This window comes from Arachis ipaensis, chromosome B06 (genome assembly GCF_000816755.2).
Source record: "Arachis ipaensis cultivar K30076 chromosome B06, Araip1.1, whole genome shotgun sequence".
Taxonomy (NCBI): Eukaryota; Viridiplantae; Streptophyta; class Magnoliopsida; order Fabales; family Fabaceae; genus Arachis; species Arachis ipaensis.
Genome location: NC_029790.2, coordinates 6,471,800 through 6,491,991, shown reverse-complemented (window position 1 = coordinate 6,491,991; position 20,192 = coordinate 6,471,800). Strand labels below are relative to the sequence as shown.

The 20,192-nt window shown below is 28.9% G+C and overlaps 2 protein-coding genes across 2 annotated transcripts; both read left to right on the top strand.

Moving 5' to 3' along the window:
* LOC107646330 lies at positions 2,678-5,147 on the top strand. Its single transcript, XM_016350521.1, has 3 exons — positions 2,678-2,990; positions 3,429-4,630; positions 5,142-5,147. Exons 1-3 carry the CDS (start codon positions 2,678-2,680, stop codon positions 5,145-5,147), a joined length of 1,521 nt encoding a protein of 506 aa, XP_016206007.1.
* LOC107646329 (ATP-dependent DNA helicase PIF1-like) lies at positions 5,150-6,718 on the top strand. The gene has a single exon (XM_016350520.1). The coding sequence runs from the start codon at positions 5,150-5,152 to the stop codon at positions 6,716-6,718; it is 1,569 nt and encodes a 522-aa protein (XP_016206006.1).

Here is a 20,192-nt window from a genome sequence, read left to right as displayed (position 1 = left end):
AGATCAAGGTACAAGACTCACCTTATTCGAATTCAGGGGTTCGCTTTGCTTGATATATTTTAATGAGCTACTTGTCACATTGTGGAGGATGGAAAGATATGGAGTTCGAGAATCATGGACTCCCATTTTTCAGTATTCTGCAAGTTTCAACGAAAATACTAATTCTTTCATAACTACATCTCAATTACATGGTTGCATTGCCTACTATGATCCTGAAAATCAAGAGTTTAGGATTTTGTTGACTCCTTGGTATGATGGCAATTTTCAAATAGTTCACCATGTTCCTTCTCTCATTCCATTGAAGGATATTATCATGGGAGATAATGTTTGGGTACAGAATATTTACTCAAATTGAAGTTTTACTATTTGTTAGTTTTAGAAAAAAAAATATTTATTTCGATATTTTTTTTATTAATAGCAAATTTTTGCTTAATTGTTTTAGATTCACGTATGATACTCACATCTTATTTGGTTGCTTAATTATTGTCTCTAACTATATAGTAGTGTTTGAAATGTAATTTAAATTAATTCAATTCATTTTGTAATCCTTGTTTTAATTTTATTGGTTTAATCATCTTTGACAAAATAAAATTTTAAATTTTAAATATTAAAAAATAAATTAAAGAACTAATTTGAGTGTATATATTTTTTTGTTTCTACGTAAAAATTATAATAGGGTTACGTAAAACTATTTTTAGCATTAGCATATAATAATTCTACAAGTTATTTTTTTTATTACTTTAACCCGTTATAATTCTATCTTCTTATGATATTTATTTCAAACATTTTTAGTTATTATACCGTCCATGATAATATATATTTACCCCCTTTCTATTTCAATCTGTGTATATTAGGTATAATATTTTTATTTATTGTCCAAGATTTCTCTAATCACGATAGATAGAAGATAATGATTCTAATTATGATATGATAAAATTATATAATTTTAACAAAATTAATATATGATGCAAAATTACTGTATATAATAAAAAATTACTTTAATAATAAATAATTTACATATTTATTTTTGTTTTACTAAAGTCTATATATAATGTTTTTCTGTGGTACATGAATCTAAATTTGAGAGTCAACTCATAATTTTATATTTTTTTAACTACTTCATAGAGTAAGAATGTATTCTTCGTTTTTTATTGAAGTTGATCCTTTTAAGGTACAATTTATAATTTTTTTTATAATATTTTTCATATACTCATTCTATTATATTATTCTTTTGATAATTTATTAATTGTTGTTGCTCTAAGTTATTCTTATCGTCTAATGTTTCAGTTCGATTGTCTTTTGTCACAATCGTTTACAATGTATCACATCCATGAAATACCCCGTCGAGTTGTCTTCACTGATTTGGGTTCCAACTACATGGATGTAAGCGTTCAAAGAAGGGGGAATAATCTCCGAAGGATGGTTAGATCTACTCAACTATTATGACCAACCTAATGGAACGTGGTTAAAGTTAGCTTTCTTGGGAGGAGCTCAATTTTTGATTGAGGAATTGTTTCCATGGAACTTTATGGGGCAAGTTCAATATTGTTTAAATAATTTGGTTTTAATATTAGTATTTGATTAAATTAGTATTAGAAAATTTTAAATTATTGTCTCAAATTATATATTATGAGTATTTTTCGTGAATGTGCTATTTTTATTTTTCATGAACGTGCTATTTTTAAATATTTTAATAAAATAAAGTACTGTAAGATATATTTAAGTTTATTTTTATCCTTTATTTCTTTAGTTGTATTTTCATTAAATTCGAAAAAAAATTCTACCTAAACATATAGTAAATCGTTGACCTAAACACAATTTTTTTGCTGAAAAAACAGATTTTATCTAAAAAAAATAATGAAACATGCATCTTTTGATGATATATACAAAGTGTAATAGAAATAAAGTAAATATTATGTCATAATAATATCTTTAATTGTATTATAATTAGCTCATAAATTATGTATGATTATATTATTTTGAGAAAATATTCTCATTATAGTTATATCAAATTAATATTTAATATATTATTAAACTAATTATCAGTTAATGATATTTTTTATTTAGTATAACATCAGTGCATAATTGATGGAAACTGAAATTGTTTCATCCTTGAAAGTCATGATGGATGAAAATAATGTTCTAGCAAAGGCATTTCGTTCAACACGGGATAGATACCAAGTTGATGGCTCTGCTGATGTTAAGTTACGGTTAATAACCAGAAGAAATATTGATATAAGGACATATAATTTGCCAACAGCATCTGAAGTTGCTGCACTGATAGTTGGAGATATTGATGAGAGCGGAGTTAATAGGGATATAATAATTGAGACAAAATCAAGAATCTTACAGAGGATAGAAGTAGTACATCCAATGTACCTTGCTCTTCAATATCCTTTGTTGTTTCCATACGGTGAGGATGGTTACAGATTACATATAGCTACTGTTTCTCGACCAAATGTCAGAAAAACTAAGAAAAGACTAACAATAAGCATGAGAGACTTCTTCGCATACAGACTTTAAAGAAGGACTAATGAGTCTCAGATCCTTTTGTGGTCAAGAAGATTACTGCAACAATTTATAGTAGATACCTACACTATGGTTGAGTTAGAACGGCTTTTATATTTACGATCGAAACAACTTGAGGCTAGGCAAGTTCAAGCAATTGCATGAGTGTATGGTTCGTGGTGAAACTAATGCCATTAACAATGGACAAAGAATTATTCTTCCAAAGAGCTTTACCGGTGGTTCAAGGTACATGTTTAACAATTGCAAGGATGCTTTTGCAATATGTAAATATGATGGATATCCAAGTTACTTTATCACTATGACATGTAATCCAAAATGGAATGAGATAAAAAGAGAGGTAACATCTCAAGGACTCCATGCAGAGGATATACCAGACATCTTATGTAGAATATTCAAGTTGAAGGTTGATAAATTAATTAAGGAATTGAAGAAAGGAACATTCTTTAGAAAGATTATTGGATGTAAGTATAACTAATCTTCCTACGAATTTTTATTTACTCTATCTATATTATCTATAGTACACTCATTGTATAGTACACTATCGTTATTAAGAAACAATTATGTATATAGCACATACATGGTATGATCATTCGATAGTGTACTATCTTGAGTGTATTACAGTGCATCTATATTGTTTGTATTACCTCAAGCTCATTGTATGGTACACTTATATAGTTTTATATGATTTTATTTTAGTATAATTTTTTCCTATTTACTTTATCATGCTTATTCGCACTACACGCTTGGGTTTATATAGTTTAGTTTAGAATCAATTATTTTTTAAATCACACCATCTGATTTGTTTGCAATGCACTTGATCTTATATGCTTTAGATTTTTGAATAAATATTTATTTACTTTGTCCAAGTTATTAGTAATATCATATCTTTAAATTTGCAGACTGTCTAACTATAGAGTTTCAGAAGAGAGGTCTACCACACACCCATCTTCTTTTGTTCATGCATCCGAAATCAAAACCACGAACTGTTGATGACATAGACAAGGTTATTAAGACAGAGATTCCAAATAGGGGGGAAAATCCAAAATTGTATGCTGCTGTTGAGAAATATATGATTCATGGTCCATGCGGTCATTTAAATAGTAAGAGCCAATGCATGATCAATGGTAAATGCTCAAAGTTTTTTCCCAAAGCATTCAGAGATAGGACAATTATTGACGAAGCAGGCTTTCCAAGATATCAAAGAAGAGATGATGGGCGAACTGTATCAAAGAAAAATGTTGAGGTTGACAACTCCTTCATAGTTCCATACAATGCCGGTCTTCTTTTAAAATTTGGATGTCACATCAATGTTGAGTATACTTGCCAAACTTCAGCAATCAAATATCTGTTCAAGTATCTTCACAAGGGTAATGACAGGGTGACAGCTGTATTTTATCAAAACAATGGATCTCAGGTAGATGAAATACGTAATTATTATGATTGTAGATATATATCAGCATGTGAAGCTGCATGGAGATTGTTTGGTTATCCTATTCAAATGAAGGAACCAGCAGTAATAAGATTGCCATTCCATCTTCCTGATGATATGCCAATTGTTTACAAAGATACCGATACAATTCAGTCGGTTGTTGAGACTTATTTTTTCAAGAAATCTATGTTGATTGGATGGTTCAAAGCAAATGAAGTCCATAATAATGCAAGAAATCTGACTTATTCTGAGTTTTCAACAAAATTTGTTTGGAATGGAGAGCATCATATGTGGACTCAGAGAAAGCAAGGATATGCCATAGGAAGGATATCTCATATACCACCAATGAATAAGGAAGATTACTATCTAAGGCTACTTTTGAACATTCAAAAGGGATGCACGAGTTTCAGCAATCTAAGAACAGTTGATGGTGTCGTTTATGACTCCTTCAAAGATGCATGCTATGCTCTAGGATTGTTGCAGGATGACAGAGAATTCATTAATGCAATCTCTGAAGCAGGAACATGGCACTCTGCAACTTTTTTAAGGAGACTTTTTGTTGTTTTATTAACATCAAATAACATGAGTAGACCAGATTTTGTTTGCAAAAGACTTGAAACTTTCTCTCTGATAATGTACTATATGAACAAAGAAGATTACTGCAAATGGAAGGTAAATATAGTCTATTACAATTTTTTCCATGTTAGAATTCAAATTAGCATATAATTATAACAAAAATATTGGATAAGAAATTTTAAGAGTGATTTTCTTTAACAAAATGTCTTTTTTGGGAGTAACATTATCATACATATGGAAAATTGTTTATTGGTGTTCACTTTAACTTTTTCTCTTTCTCTTTACTCCCTCCTCTTAATACAAATTTTGATTCATTGTTGTAAATCATATCTATTTCATCTAAGAAACCGTAACTAAATCCACATACTTCCAATACTTGCATTTGTATCGGTTGTTTGTGCCTTTTTTTTGTATGTTATAATGATTTTGATATCCATGTTAATCACAATAATATTTTTTAAAGGGACATGTTACTAATGAAGCATTTTTTAAACCAAAAACAAGGAGTGTTATTTATCATTCAACAATGCATTTCAAACATTTTTTGCCAGAGACTAATTTAATAATTTTTCAAATAATTGTGTTATTTTAAATTGAAAAAATATAGATTTGATCATGTCAGAAGTTCAAATAAAAGATATTGCACTTGCAAAAATTGAAGATTTGCTCCAATCAAATGACAAGTCATTGAAAGAATATTGTGGAATGCCATATCCTTCAGAAAATTTAGTGTCCAGCTTAGAAGACAGAATTATAATGGAAGAGTTGAACTTTGACGTTAATGCTCTTGCGAATGAACTAGGTGGGTATTTAGAAAGACTAACTGATGAGCAGAAATTTGCATACGATCAAATAATTAGTGCTGTTAGCGGTAATATAGGTGGACTTTTCTTCTTATACGGTCAAGGTGGTTGTGGAAAAATATTCTTATGGTTAACTATATCATGCTCGATTAGGTCTAAAGGAGGTATAGTTTTAAATGTTGCTTCGAGTGGGATTGCTGCACTTCTGTTGCCTAATGGAAGAACTGCACATTCAAGGTTTAAAATTCATTTGACAATAAATGAAGATTCTTTGTGTAGCATTAAACAGGGAAGTCCTCTTGCAAGGTTAATATCCAAGTCCAAATTAATCATATGGGATGAAGCTCCAATGATAAGTAAGTATTGTTACGAAACTTTAGACAAATGCCTCAGAGACATCTTAAGGTGCTCAGATTCGTATAATGCTCATTTGCAATTTGGAGGTAAAGTTGTTGTTCTTGGAGGAGATTTTAGACAAATTTTACCTGTGATTTCCAGAGGCTCAAGGCAAGATATAATTCAGTTTTCTATTAATTCTTCATATTTATGGCATAACTGTAAGGTTTTGAAACTTACAAAAAACATGAGATTGTCACTAAGTGAAAATAACAACATACAAGAACTCAGAGATTTTGCAGAATGGCTACTCAAAATTGGTGATGGTTTGGCTGGTGATACAATAGATAATGAATCGATTGTTCATATACCATTTGACATTTTGGTTAAGAACTCTGAGATAGCTTTGGATGACCTCATTGATTTTGTGTATCCAGATATGTTATCCAATTTATCCGTTGAAAATTATTTCAAGGATAGAGCAATTCTTGCACCAACTCTGGATTGTGTCACTGATGTCAACAACAAGATGACTGCAGAGTTACCTGGACAAGAAAGAGTCTACTTAACTTCAGACTCTGTGTGTGTTGAGGAGAAAAATATGGAATTTGAGTTAGATGCTTTCTCGCCGGAGATTCTAAATGGAATAAATTATTTAGGTCTACCACCACACAAGTTGGTTCTGAAGGTTGGCGCTCCTATTATGTTGCTGCGGAATATAGACCAGACTAATGGTTTGTGCAATGGAACGAGGATGCAAGTTAGAAAAATGGGAAATCATGTGATAGAATGCAAGATTTTAACTGGTAACAAAGTTGGGAGTATTGTTCTTATCCCAAGACTGAATCTAATTCCAAATAATGAAACATTACCGGTCAGGTTTCAAAGAAGACAATTCCCAATTATCATGTCATTTGCAATGACAATAAATAAGTCCGAGAGACAAACTCTATCGAAAGTTGGAATTTACCTTCTAAAGCCAGTTTTCACCCATAGTCAATTGTATGTTGCGTTATCAAGGGTAACGAGTAAAGATGGTATGTGAGTGCTGTTGCAAGATCATGGGCACTTGGAAGATAACTGCACGATGAATGTGGTATATAGAGAAGTTTTTGAGAGCCTATAATGAAAAGGTAATAACAAAATGTCTTACTAAATTTATTTATTTATTAAAACTTATTACTATCAATTAAAAAAATTTAGAAATTCTAGGCGCTAATTGATGAATTCTTATTGTACATTAATAGTTTGAGAATATTAAAATTATCATAAAAATTCGTATTATTTTATTCTCCTAATAAACAATTTTATAATTACGTTAATCATATAATTTTATATACTAACATTGATACAGTGTTGTTTCAAGTATATATTTTGCAAGTATCAAGGAATAACATGAAATTGTTATTCAGTAGGTTTAAATTATTTATTGTTTATTACAGAACTTTTTGCATTAGTATTCTCTATTAATTTGTTTTTCATTTTGAGTTGATTTTGATATGTTCTTACTTCACAGTAAACCAACATATAAAACTTTGTTGGTGGATTTAAGTATTACTAGATTATTTATGGTCATATTGAGTATATATGTCTGATTTATTAAAAAAAGTAGATTAAATAACTATTTTATAGTTAATACAATTAACACTATATTAAGCCAATGAGTAATAGCTCAAATGGCATAAACTCCACATATTCATCTAAGAGGTTGCGAGTTCGAATTTTCATATTTTTGGTAAAAAAAAAATTAACACTATATTAAGAAAAGAAAAACAATGCATACAAGTTATTTTTTTATTAGTTAAATTATTATAATTGAAATTAATTTTAACACAACAACTTAAAATTATAATTTCAATTTTATCATGTGTATGGCAAATGTAATTTTATTACGTGAAAATTATTTAATAATTATAAAATTAAATAAAATTTTTAATTTAATTATCGAAACTTGATTTAATTATTTTTAATAAAATAATTTTTAAAAATAAAGTCTTTTAATGAATAATTAATTTGAATTAGCTCTTAATAAGATTTTTTAAAAGTTTTGGGTCATACATTCTCTCCACTTTATAAAGATTTTCGTCCTAAAAATTTATTTAGATATAAAAAGTTTCATAGTTTTAACTTATGGTAAAACAGAAAAAAGAGGACATAACGAGGTACAAAAATCTCAAAATAAGCTCAATGGATTTGTGTTAAGATAATATGGGTGGTGTTACTCACTCTTATTCGTTTAACAAATAAAAAATTTTACTGCTTCCAAACTTGCTTATCACTCTATTCTAAAATCATTCGAATATCCAACATCATTTCCAACCTTTTATCTTACATGAAAAAGCTCCTCAACTTCTATCCCTTTCGAATTCTCATATTTATCTACGTTCAACTGTTAACTTTGACTTCCAACAAACTCAATCAAGATTTTAAACTCACTCATCATCAAGTAGCAGTCTAATCAATCGATCTTATTATTTATCGCGAGTCGTCATCCTACAAGCATTGAGCTACTGAAAAATCGAGCATCCTCTTAATGGCATTTCTTTGCCGAACTCGTGTCCTAACTTACGGCTTCTCAAACTTATAAGGTTCACCTCCTTATTCACCAGACATTCCCTGAAGAGCTAACGCATCAGCTTCTATCTCTAGGGACCACGCGTGACATTGGGATAAGCGCGAGTATGTTCAAAGCGATACAAATTTTGAGAAGGAAAAAAATAAACAACAAAGATAAGATTCACATAAATTTGGAAGGAGACGTAAGGTCGCAGCTAGGCAACAATGTACAGGCACAAAGAAATGCTCTAGAAAGAATCATTTCGCATCTTAATGAGAAATATTGAATCTAAAAACTCTAAAAGAGACAAGAAAAGGATAGTGATAAATTAGATTAAAATAAACTGAAATCAAATCAGAGGAGCACAAAGTTTACAAGAATATGAAGGAATGGTTCGAGTCACCAACTAATAAGGATGGTCAAAAGTCATAAAGTGTGCCAGAAAAAAAATTAAAATGCAAATAGAAAAGAATTTTGATTTCAAAGAACTTCAATAAAAATCATAGAGGAGAACCGAGAAATTGTTACAAAATTCAAAAGAATTAGTAAAAACGTAAATATTGCGTTATATTAAAACAAATTCAAGTCAAACTAGATTATGTAAGATTTATAAAATGAAAAATTAGTTAGGCTAAGGATAAAATATTTTATCAAAAACCTTAAAAGATACTTTAAGTACATAATAAAAAGAATTTGAATAAAAATTTATTTAAAAGTTTTTTTATAAATTATATTCGTACTTTGTAACTGATTTTTACATTCAACTAGCATAGTTGTTATAGAAATCAATAAACTCTCCTTGAAAGCATCAACTTTACTTGCTTCAATCATCAGGTGTTTGTCTTCTCCCAACAATCATTGCCACGTGAGAGTGATGGAAAAATTGATCAAATCTCTCTTCCAATGCTTCTTTGCACGACGGGTGAGGTAAGTTATATTTTGTTTTTCTATGGAGTAACACAAAATAATACCGAGAATTTTTCCTTTCTCTTTCTCTAAATTATTTTATACTTAATTGTCAGGAAATCTCAAATACGAAGGTCTTGTTTTGCCAATCTTCCGGTCGATATAATTACTGACATCTTTGTCAGACTTCCCATAAAATCTGTTCTTATTTGTAGATGTGTTTGCAAGCATTGGAACACATTCATTTCTGATACAAATTTTGCTAAGTTACTCTTTACTTATACACCTCCTACTATGATGATCCGACGCTGGAATTCAAGAATCTTTCATCTTGTTGAATATGACCGAATTGAATGGCATGAAAAGAGAAATAATCTATTCTGCCTCAATTTGTTTGAAGTCCTGAAACCCAATAATAGTAGCAGTATAAAACTTGATCCTAAATTTGAGATTTTTCTCCCTAATCCCAAATCAATTCAGAGTAGAAGAGTTCCTCTTCATGTGCGTTCTTGTAATGGTCTTTTTTTCATGAGTTCTTCAAAGGAAGGTGACTTTTCATTTGTTTGCAACCCAATAACAGGTGTGTTCATAAGACTTCCAAAACAACCTCCAATCTTGACACCCTGCGAGCAAATATCTTGGTGTTTTGGTTTTCACCCAAAAACAAACCAATACAAGGTAATGAGAATCCATATCTTTAAACATGATCATCGGATGGTTGTTGAAATGCACACAGTTGGAACATCGACATGGATAAATATTGAGGTAGATTATCCCAAGTATTTGACACATGTGTTCAAACATCCTACCTATTTTAATGGGGCACTTCATTGGATTTGTAGAGATGTTGATAGAAATTACTCAATATGGGCTTTCGATTTTGACACAGAGCAGTTCCAATTCTTCTCTTACACGCCCAAGAGTCAAGGTAAAGGCACCATATTAAAATTTAGGGGTTCTCTTTGCTTCATGTATTTTGATGAACTGCTTATCTCAATATGGATGATGAAAAGATATGAAGTTGGAGAATCTTGGACTCCCATCTTCCAGTATTCCATAACCATATCTCAGTTACCTAGTTGTATGGCCTACCTTGATCGTGAAAATCAAGAGTTTATTATTTTTGGGACTCCTTGGTATGATTTCAAGGTTCATGGCAAGTTTCAAGTGCTTGGCCATGTTCCTACCCTTATCCCACTGAAAAACATTATCATAGGAGATAACGTAGAGGTGCAGAATATTTACTCATTAGATAAAAAAAAATCTTTTAAATTGAGTTCTATTTTTTGTTAGTTGTAAAAAAAAGAAATTTATTTTGATTTTTTTTATTAACAGTAAATTTATGTTTAATTGTTTTAGATTCGCTCACATCTTATTTTGGTTGCTTAATTATTGTTTCTAGTTACTCAATAGTGTTTGCAAAATTGTTAGTAAAATTCTTTTTTCTAAACTATTATAATTTAAAATATAATTTAAATTAATTCAATGTAACTTGTAATTTTTGTTTTAATTTAGATTCTATCCTAATCTTACTCGCGAGTTGAAAACTTTCTTAAAACTCTACTCTACCCTACCTACGGATTGAGAATCTCTCAACCCTAACCCTACTCGACCCGCACCCTAAAGTTCTAAACCCTACCCTACTTGCAAAAACAAAATTTTTTTTAAATAAATATAAAATTCAACCATTCCGAATTTCATATATATTAATAAAATAGAAAATAAAAAACTAAGTTCAAATTAAAAATAATAAAATATTAAAAAAATCCAACATAAAATTACAAATAATATGATCATCAACTAACTTAGTGATTATTTCAAGTTTTTATAAGAAGATTGTGAGTACAAGACTCACTTTCTTCACTACATACATAACTTTTACATATATATTATATAATATATTAAGGGTTCGGGTGGGGTAGGGTAGGGTATTTCCTAAACCCGTACCCTACCCTACCCGCAGGCAAATTTGCATCACCCTACCCGGAACGGGTCGGATAGACAACCCTATCCGAACGGGTTGGTCTGGATTGAGTACGCGCAGGTAGGGTATATATTGTCAGCCCTACTTTCGCCTTTCTCATTTTCGAATTTCAGTGGTTCTCCATCATATCACCCCATCTCGTCGGTGCCACTCTCCTCCTTGGCATCGACTTCACCTCCGACGATGAGGAAGCCCACAAAAAATCAACACCAACAGTAATAATTACAGCAAACCAGCAACAATCACAATAATAACTACACCTAAATCAACTTTATAATTACAATCACAACAATAGCAAAATAGAACATTAATTAGCTTATCAAAATTTTAAAACCTAAATCAACTTTATTATTAAAATTATAGCAAATTGGCAAATTAATTAATTGGATGAAGAAGGCAAGAAATTGTGAATGAGAAAATTAGAAAAGAGGGAACAAGGACTCACAATCACTAACCACATCGAGGAGCAGCCACAGGAGGCGAGATGGCGACGTCGACAAGAAAAAACAGCAATAGCAAGGGCAAGAGATGACAATGACGCACGAACCTGGGCAAGTCGCTGGCTACTTTTTCTTGACTGAGCTGTCGACGATGAGGCCACAAAAGTTGCAACACACGACCACGAGATTGTGGTGGTCCTGACGGCAGCGATAAGACAGTGTCTTCCGTTAGGGCTCTTTGATGGTGATACAGACTCCTGAGCTACACCACGCTGGTTCTGTGCGTCCCTGGTTCTCAGTGGAGGGGTGGTTGGCTATGAAGGAAAGGTGCTAGATGGAGGCTAGCGATGATGATGATGATGATGATGATGATGGTGGTGATGATGATGATGATGATGAGTGACCGTGTGTTGAAAGAGGGAGTGAAAGAAGAAGAAAGTGTGAGAGGTGTGATAATTAAAGGCATTTTAGGAATAAAATGTGTTATTAAAATTTTAGTCTCTGTTGTCATATAAAATTTCAGTCTCATATGTTCCTATCTTTTGGAGATATTAAGGTAGCGTTTGTTTTGAGGTACTGAGACAGAGACTGAGAGATTGAGACTCAGTATCATGTTTGTTAGTTCAGAGACTTACTAAAATTTCTGTCTCTATATCAAAAATTTCAGTATTTCAGTACCTCCAAAAAGTAAAGACACAGGGGACTAAAATTTTTAGAGATGGAGACTAAAACTTTAATAACATTTTATACCTAAAATACCCTCATTTTAATTAATTAATTTCAATTTTATCCTTTGTGCAAATTAAATTAGAGTTTCATTTTTATTTCAATTTCTGTTTTCTATTTTGCACCAAACAGAATACTGAGATTTATTTCAATCTCTATCTCTTAGTTTCTATCTCTTAGTCTCAGTCTTTTCGTCTCTGTCTCTCCACCAAACGCTACCTAAAATACTGAAATTTTAGAGACGAAGACTGAAATTTTAATACTAATCTTTAAACCAGTAAATATAATATTGAATTTTACTTCTCCAATTTTCGTCTCAGTATCTCAAAAACAAATGCTACCTTTAACATTAGATTTAGGGATCTTACAGTTATTAACTTATTATCATTCGATATATTATTTAGACCAATTCTAATACTTAAATATCTAAAAAATATATTATTAACATATAAATAATATTTTTTAAATTATTTAAATTTTTTAATATAAATAATTTAATATTATAATGGTTTAGTATTTAGTCTAGTATAAATAAAAGTCTAGTCCAACCTAAATATTAATGATTTCTAATATCTAAAAACTAAAAAGTAAGTAATAATATTAAAATTTTTTTAAAAAGATATTATTACTAATACTTTTTACTTAAATAAAATCTTTCAAATTTCATAAAGTGGATTCTTTTTCTTCTTGTGACCGTCCTTCTTGATTTGTTTGGTATTAATTTTTTCTGTTTCAACTGAGAATTTATTTAGTTATGAATATTATGAAGAATAACTCAGAAACAAAATTAAAGATGAATGTCTTACTAATTGTCTTTTAATTATATTGAAAAGAAACCTCATAACTCTCGTCATCGTCGTTGCTGAGCCCATCGCGTCTACCCCTTCATAACTCTCATCTTCTTTCACAGCTCATGTCGCCATCGCTGCTTATCCCGTTACCATTGCTGTTGAGTCCGTCGCCATCTTTCTCCTGTCGAGTCCCTTTTCTCTAGGTAAATCTCTCTCTCTCTCTCTCTCTCTCTCTTTGTGAGTCTGTTAAGTTCTTCTCTTCTTCTTCTACAGACTTATCACTTAGTTGCCGTCGCTATAAGCCCAAGCATTGCCGTTGCAGTTTCATCTGAGTCTGTCATCGGATAAAATAAAATTTTTATTCAAGTTGGACCAGTTGAAAATAGGCATACATGAGATCATTTTTGCATGTAATTTTTGAATTTTCTCATATAAATTTGATCTATATGGTTGAGTATTTTAGTATGGCGATCATTGTAGTTTCGTTGCGACACTAATGTGATAAAAGCTGTGGTAATTTCATAACTAATATATGAGACAGACCAGATTATTAAAGTAATAAGGAAAATAACATTCAGATGTGTGCATAAAATTTATAAGATTTGATTATCTCAGGAAAATATATATGTATAGTCCAAGTAGAAGATTGTTAGGAAATTATTATCTACTTAATATACTAAAACTGGGTTTTCTCCCAACTAATGAAGGTGACGTGTCGATCTCTCATGACTCCATTTTCCCTCCAAAATGAACTTTCCTATTCTCTATTCTAAATTATTTTATAAAAAATATATTTATTATAATTATATTATAATTAATATTTAATGAATAATACATAATTATACTAATTTATGAACATATCTTTATTTTTAGAAAGTACTATTTTCATGTAATTAAAGCACTCTTCTCTCTTCTAAATTTATTTTTAGAAAAATATCTTTATTATAATTATATTACAATTAGCATTTAATAAATAATGCATGATTATACTAATTTAGAAAAATATCTTTATTTTTAAAAAGTGCTATTCTCGTGTAATGAAAGCACTATTCTCTCTTCTAAAATTATTTTTAGAAAAATATCTTTATTATAATTATATTACATTAGCATTTAACGAATAATGCATAATTATACCAATTTAGAAAAATATCTTTATTATAATTATATAAAATAATCTACTTAATATTCTAAAATTGGATTTTTCCCAACTAATAAAAGTAAGGTGTCAATTTCTCATGAATTTATTTTCTTTTCAAAATAAAGGCACTATTCTCTCTTCTAAATTTATTTTAAAAATATCTTTATTAGAATTATATTACAATTAGCATTTAATGAATAATGCATAATTATACTGATTTAAAAAATATCTTAATTATAATTATATAAAAAGTTAAACATAAATTTATAATTCTAATTGCTATAAATATGATACTAACTTCATAGTGGTAAATTGATATTGCAATAATTAATTTTTATAATTATTTTTGTACTACTAAAGGCTACATATAGTGTTTCTTTGTGGTTAGTGAGTCTAAATCTAAGAATCAAAGCATTTTTTTTCTAATCTGTTATTCTTTTTTGATTGGGCAATTATTTCTAAGGAGCTTTTGTAGGTCAAGTTCAAGTCACATCCCATCTACGTTTGTCCAAAAATATTCGAAGTAGAGCATATAATGAGATCAAATTTCCTCAATTTAAGTTCAATTTTGAAAAATTCGTGCCAACCTTGAAGATACAATTCAAAGATTGGTACTATATCTAAATTTTTTTCTCTTAAGCTTTTTGTATTAAAAATAATTTTATAACATATTGTATTTTTTGAAAAACTACCGGTCTTTTGGTGCATTAATGCAATGCCATTGAAGAGAATAAAAGTCAATTTAATTTGACAATTTTAACAAAAAGATAGTCTGAATTTGTACCGATTCTAAGTATTCGATCTTATGATGTTATTTCGGTTGGTTGTTACGAGAATGACTCTAATCTATACGTATCTAAGGATTAGAATAGATTAAATATCATTTAAATAATTTAGTTCTAATATTGGTAGTTGATTAAATTAGTTTTAGGTTCATAGTGGTAAATTGATATTGCAATAATTAATTTTTATAATTATTTTTGTACTACTAAAGGCTACATATAGTGTTTCTTTGTGGTTAGTGAGTCTAAATCTAAGAATCAAAGCATTTTTTTTCTAATCTGTTATTCTTTTTTGATTGGGTAATTGTTTCTAAGGAGCTTTGTAAGTCAAGTTCAAGTCATATCCCATCTACGTTTGTCCAAAAATATTTGAAGTGGAGCATATAATGAGATCTAATTTTCTCAATTTAAGTTCAATTTTGAAAAATTCATGCCAACCTTGAAGATGCAATTCAAAGATTGGTACTATATTTAAATTTTTTTCTCTTAAGCTTTTTGTATTAAAAATAATTTTATAACATATTGTATTTTTTGAAAAACTACCGGTCTTTTGGTGCATTAATGCAATGCCATTGAAGAGAATAAAAGTCAATTTAATTTGACAATTTTAACAAAAAGATAGTCTAAATTTGTACCGATTCTAAGTATTCAATCTTATGATGTTATTTCGGTTGGTTGTTACGAGAATGACTCTAATCTATACGTATCTAAGGATTAGAATAGAATAGATTAAATATTATTTAAATAATTTAGTTCTAATATTGGTAGTTGATTAAATTAGTTTTAGAGAAATTTAAATTGTTGTCTCCATTTATATATTATGACTATTCTTTATGGATATGTTATTTTTGACTTTTTTTTAAAGGTATATCCTTTTATTAATATACTATTGTTAGTTTTATCGTTTAATATAAAATAAATCAGTAAATTCTTTTTATTTTATACACGTTCGAGGTTATAATTTCTTATATTATTCACTCATTTGTCCTTAATTTGGTACTTTTAATTCATTTTTTTGTTCAATTAGATGTTGTTAGATTCTTGATTAGAAAATAAAAACGCATATCATGGTCAAAAATAGAGAGAAGTGACCAGTACATTATGATTGATCTTCATGATTTGCAGTATGTAAAATTTTAATATGAATATTTCTTTAGGTTATAATTATGTGTTGTGATGCAAATTTTTTTTCTTTATATATTACTACTTACTCCCTTAATTCTCGCTTTCATTCAAAAATGAGAAAAAAATAAGATATACACTATGAGATCAATTTACAATCCAATTACTTGATCATCTATGTGATCACCAAGCAACCAAATACATAATTTATTCTCTAATTTATAAAATTTAACAAAGGCATTGGTAAACATATTGGTTTCGCATTTATTTATATATTTTATTTATTTATGTTATATTTGTAATTATATTATATCTATTTTTATCAATATATTTTTTTAAAAAATATCGTTAGTGTTAGCACATTGTGTATTAAATAAATTAAATGATAGAAATACGTAACTATTTTCTTTTTCAGTCAAGATTAAGTAAAATACTGTAATTTAGACTTACAATATCAACATATTAATAGCAAAATGAAGAAAAAAAAATGTAATATTATATCAAAAAAAAATTTAAATCATAATTGTAATTTATGATTGAAATCATAATTTAAATATTTTAAACGGAATAATTTCATTTAGAGAATTCATAATTCAAACATAATTTTTATACACTTAATAGCTACATTCGAGTTAATACATTTAATACTATATTTAAAGAAACACGAATAATGCACATCATATTATTTATTTATTAATTAAATTATTACAATTCAAATTAATTTTAATAGAATAATTTAAAATTATAATTTCAGTTTTATCACGTGCATGGCACGGGTTATTTCACTTGTAATAATACTAAATTGGAGTGACTTCATAATTGTTGCTGTCAGTGTGGGGTTTAAATAGAACACATCAAACTCACCTCCGTAACTCTTTTTCCACAATGGAGTTGTGATTCAGCCCTACCAGAGATGTAGAAGTTTTGGTTGACGAAGATCAAAGAAACGCAAGAGTCAAGCTCTCTGATCTCAATCATGCTCTCAAATGAAGGGACGCTTCTGCGCTCTCAGTTATATTTCTTAATAATTTAACATGGATGATCTTGAGGTTGAAAAATCCTAAAATTTTCAGATAAAATAAAATTTTTATTCAATCAAATAATGATAAATAATTTTTATTAAATTATATTATATTAATGTGATCATTGGATGATAAAGAATGCTAGAAAAAATAAATAAATAATATTTTAAGAGTTTAAAAATATTAAATTGTCATTTCAATTTACTTTTTTTAATCAATGACAATAAATATATTGAATTAATTAAATTTTTACAAAAAATTATATACCTAAAATTATTTCATTTTTTCAAAAATCTTTTGAATATACAATGGTTCCATGAGAGGTTGACTATTGAAAATTGAATATAATATTTTTAAATTTATATTTTCAATAAAAAAATGTACTTAATTCTATCTAAAATAATTCTATATTCACTATTACTTATCCATCTAAATAATTCTAACATTGATAGAATATTATTTTTAGATACAAAAAATTTAAAATATATTTATTCTATTTCAAAAATCAATATTCATATTTAACTTAGAATTTTAAAAAAATATGGCAAAAAATATTATATTTTTTAGTTAAAAAAGTAAAATATCCATAAATATATTTTTGTACTTTAGCTTTAGATTTTTTTTTTAAAAAAATTGACAAGTTAATGGGATCAAATCATATGTCTATAACATATATAAGAATGTAAATTACACATAAATAAAATTGAAGTTGGGGTTCGAACCCCCTCATCAAGAAAAAACATGATACTCACAACCACCAAGTTGTTAAGTTTGTTATCAATATATACACAAATTAATATATATATAAATATCTTTTAGCAAATAATTTACTTCTATTTAATTTATTTTAATTTTAGTTATAAACTTATTCATTCTTAAATTAATTATATTTTTTATTTAACAATAATTATAAATTCACTTATTTTTTATAATTATATAATATCTATTAATATTATTTTTCAATAAATACTTGTAGTATATAATAGTATAATAGATATAAACTAATTAATAAATTATTAAAATTCGAAAATAATAGTTATTTTAATATAAAAATAAAATAAAAATATTTATGATAGAGTAAAAATAATAAAATATTTATTGTTCATGTTCCATATTGTTTTAAAATAGCTATATATTTTTAAAATGTTAGTAAAAATATGTATTTTAAATTTTAATTTTAAATTTTTGACTATATTTTATTTTTTATTTACATAGGACCGGATCAATCGGTTCAACCAGTGACCCACCGGTTGAACCAATGACCTAGTGACCTAATGACCTAACCGGTTCGATCACCGGTTCGGTTCTGACAACTATACTCACAAGGAAGTATTTCTATCCTAATACCACTACCACTTCTAACCCAAACATTAGAACCCAACATTTCAACAGCTTCCCTGTCACTAAATTGCGAAGCATAACCCCTAACCCTAGCATCAACCCAGCCATAGAGGTCACCTTCACTGACACCAGCTTTTTCCTCTTCCATGCAACGAAATCAAGAAAATCAAATAAGAAAGAAAGAAGAAGCAGAAGCACAGATTAATACTCACCTTTTTTGCTCATTTTTTCATAAACAAAGAATTCTCAAATAACAAAAACCAAAGGTTGCAAGCACGTTTATTACAAATGACTAGAGTAGTTACATATGAAGCGTTACTTTTCAATCTCAGTCATCAAAGAGACCCACGATCAAAATCCCTTCAATCACACGGTCAAGGGCACCTTGAAATTCGCAGCGCAAATCAAATCAATCATTCATTAAAGTGCGAAGAACAAAGCAAAAATTAAATGCAGCAAACATTTCAAATCGATGCACAGAACTAAGTCGAGTTTGGGGGCTGCAGGACACGGACGCAACAACAAATCCATGGCCGAGGTATATGACACTACCAATAAAAAAACTCGCCTTTGTCCTGTCCAAACCAAGGCAAGCTTGGGGCTATGATACGTAACCAATACTTCGGCCACCCACAAAGCCCAGAACGAAAACGATAAGGTCGGGCCCGCATACTTGAATATAAGAAACGTGTTCAACAAAATCTGATCACCTAAAATAGAACACAATAACCAACCTACAACTTCGAACTTATCCGCAACAAACAAGTGAAACAACACCTATAAAACCAAGTACATATCCTCGGCTAAGGATCAGGTTCTACTTTCAGTTTTATATTCGCTTGATATACTCACTAAAACTCCTTATTGACTTGAGCGTTGGAGTATCTTTTGCAAGTATTTCCACCACGGTGTTCAGTTCTGGCCAACGTATAGCTCTCCCTCTCTCACGGCACCCTGCTCGGAGTCGCTATAGCTCGGCCGCCCCAGTGCACGGACGAATCAATTACTATTCTATCATTTGTCTCTAAAATAATGATAATGTTCTCCTAAACACGTATTTCCTGAACAGCTATCACTAACAACCCTATTTAACATGTTTTGTGGTGAGCCGCAAGTTAGTTTATATTTTAACTTGTTATAATATTTAATTTTAGTTTAGGTTAGTTTATATTTTAACTTGTTATGATATTTAATTTAATTTAGTATATTTTTTATTTAGATAAATGATTCGATTTTATATTTATGAGTTTATGAGTAGATTTTTTTTCGATCTAAGTATAAAATCGAATAATGCTATACATTTAAATTTTTTTGTTTAATTCATAAAAAAAATTTAGATGTGTAATATTATTCTTTAAAATCTATACATACTAGTATATTACTTATGAAACTATTGTAGCATTTGTGACCAAGTCCTGACTTATTCCAATAGGCCTTATGAATTGTTGTCATTTAGTACTATTGTTTTTTGAGACGAACTCTTGGTCTCCTTAATGTTCAAGACTGATATGATATAATTCTTTTAGTATTCAAATCTTCAAATGTAATAAAATTACTATTCTATCATTTGTCTTTAAAATAACGATAATGCTCTCCTAAACACGTATTTCCTAAACAGGTATCACTAACAACCCTATTTAACATGTTTTGTGGTGAGCCTCAAGTTAGTTTATATTTTTACTTGTTATAATATTTAATTTTAGTTTATGT

Excerpts from the sequence above, each read along its gene's own strand:
- LOC107646330 (XM_016350521.1), top strand. The coding sequence starts at position 2,678 with ATGGTTCGTGGTGAAACTAATGCCATTAACAATGGACAAAGAATTATT. Across the intron at positions 2,991-3,428 it reads CTTTAGAAAGATTATTGGAT|ACTGTCTAACTATAGAGTTT; the intron begins GTAAGTATAACT and ends TTAAATTTGCAG.
- LOC107646329 (XM_016350520.1), top strand. The coding sequence starts at position 5,150 with ATGTCAGAAGTTCAAATAAAAGATATTGCACTTGCAAAAATTGAAGAT.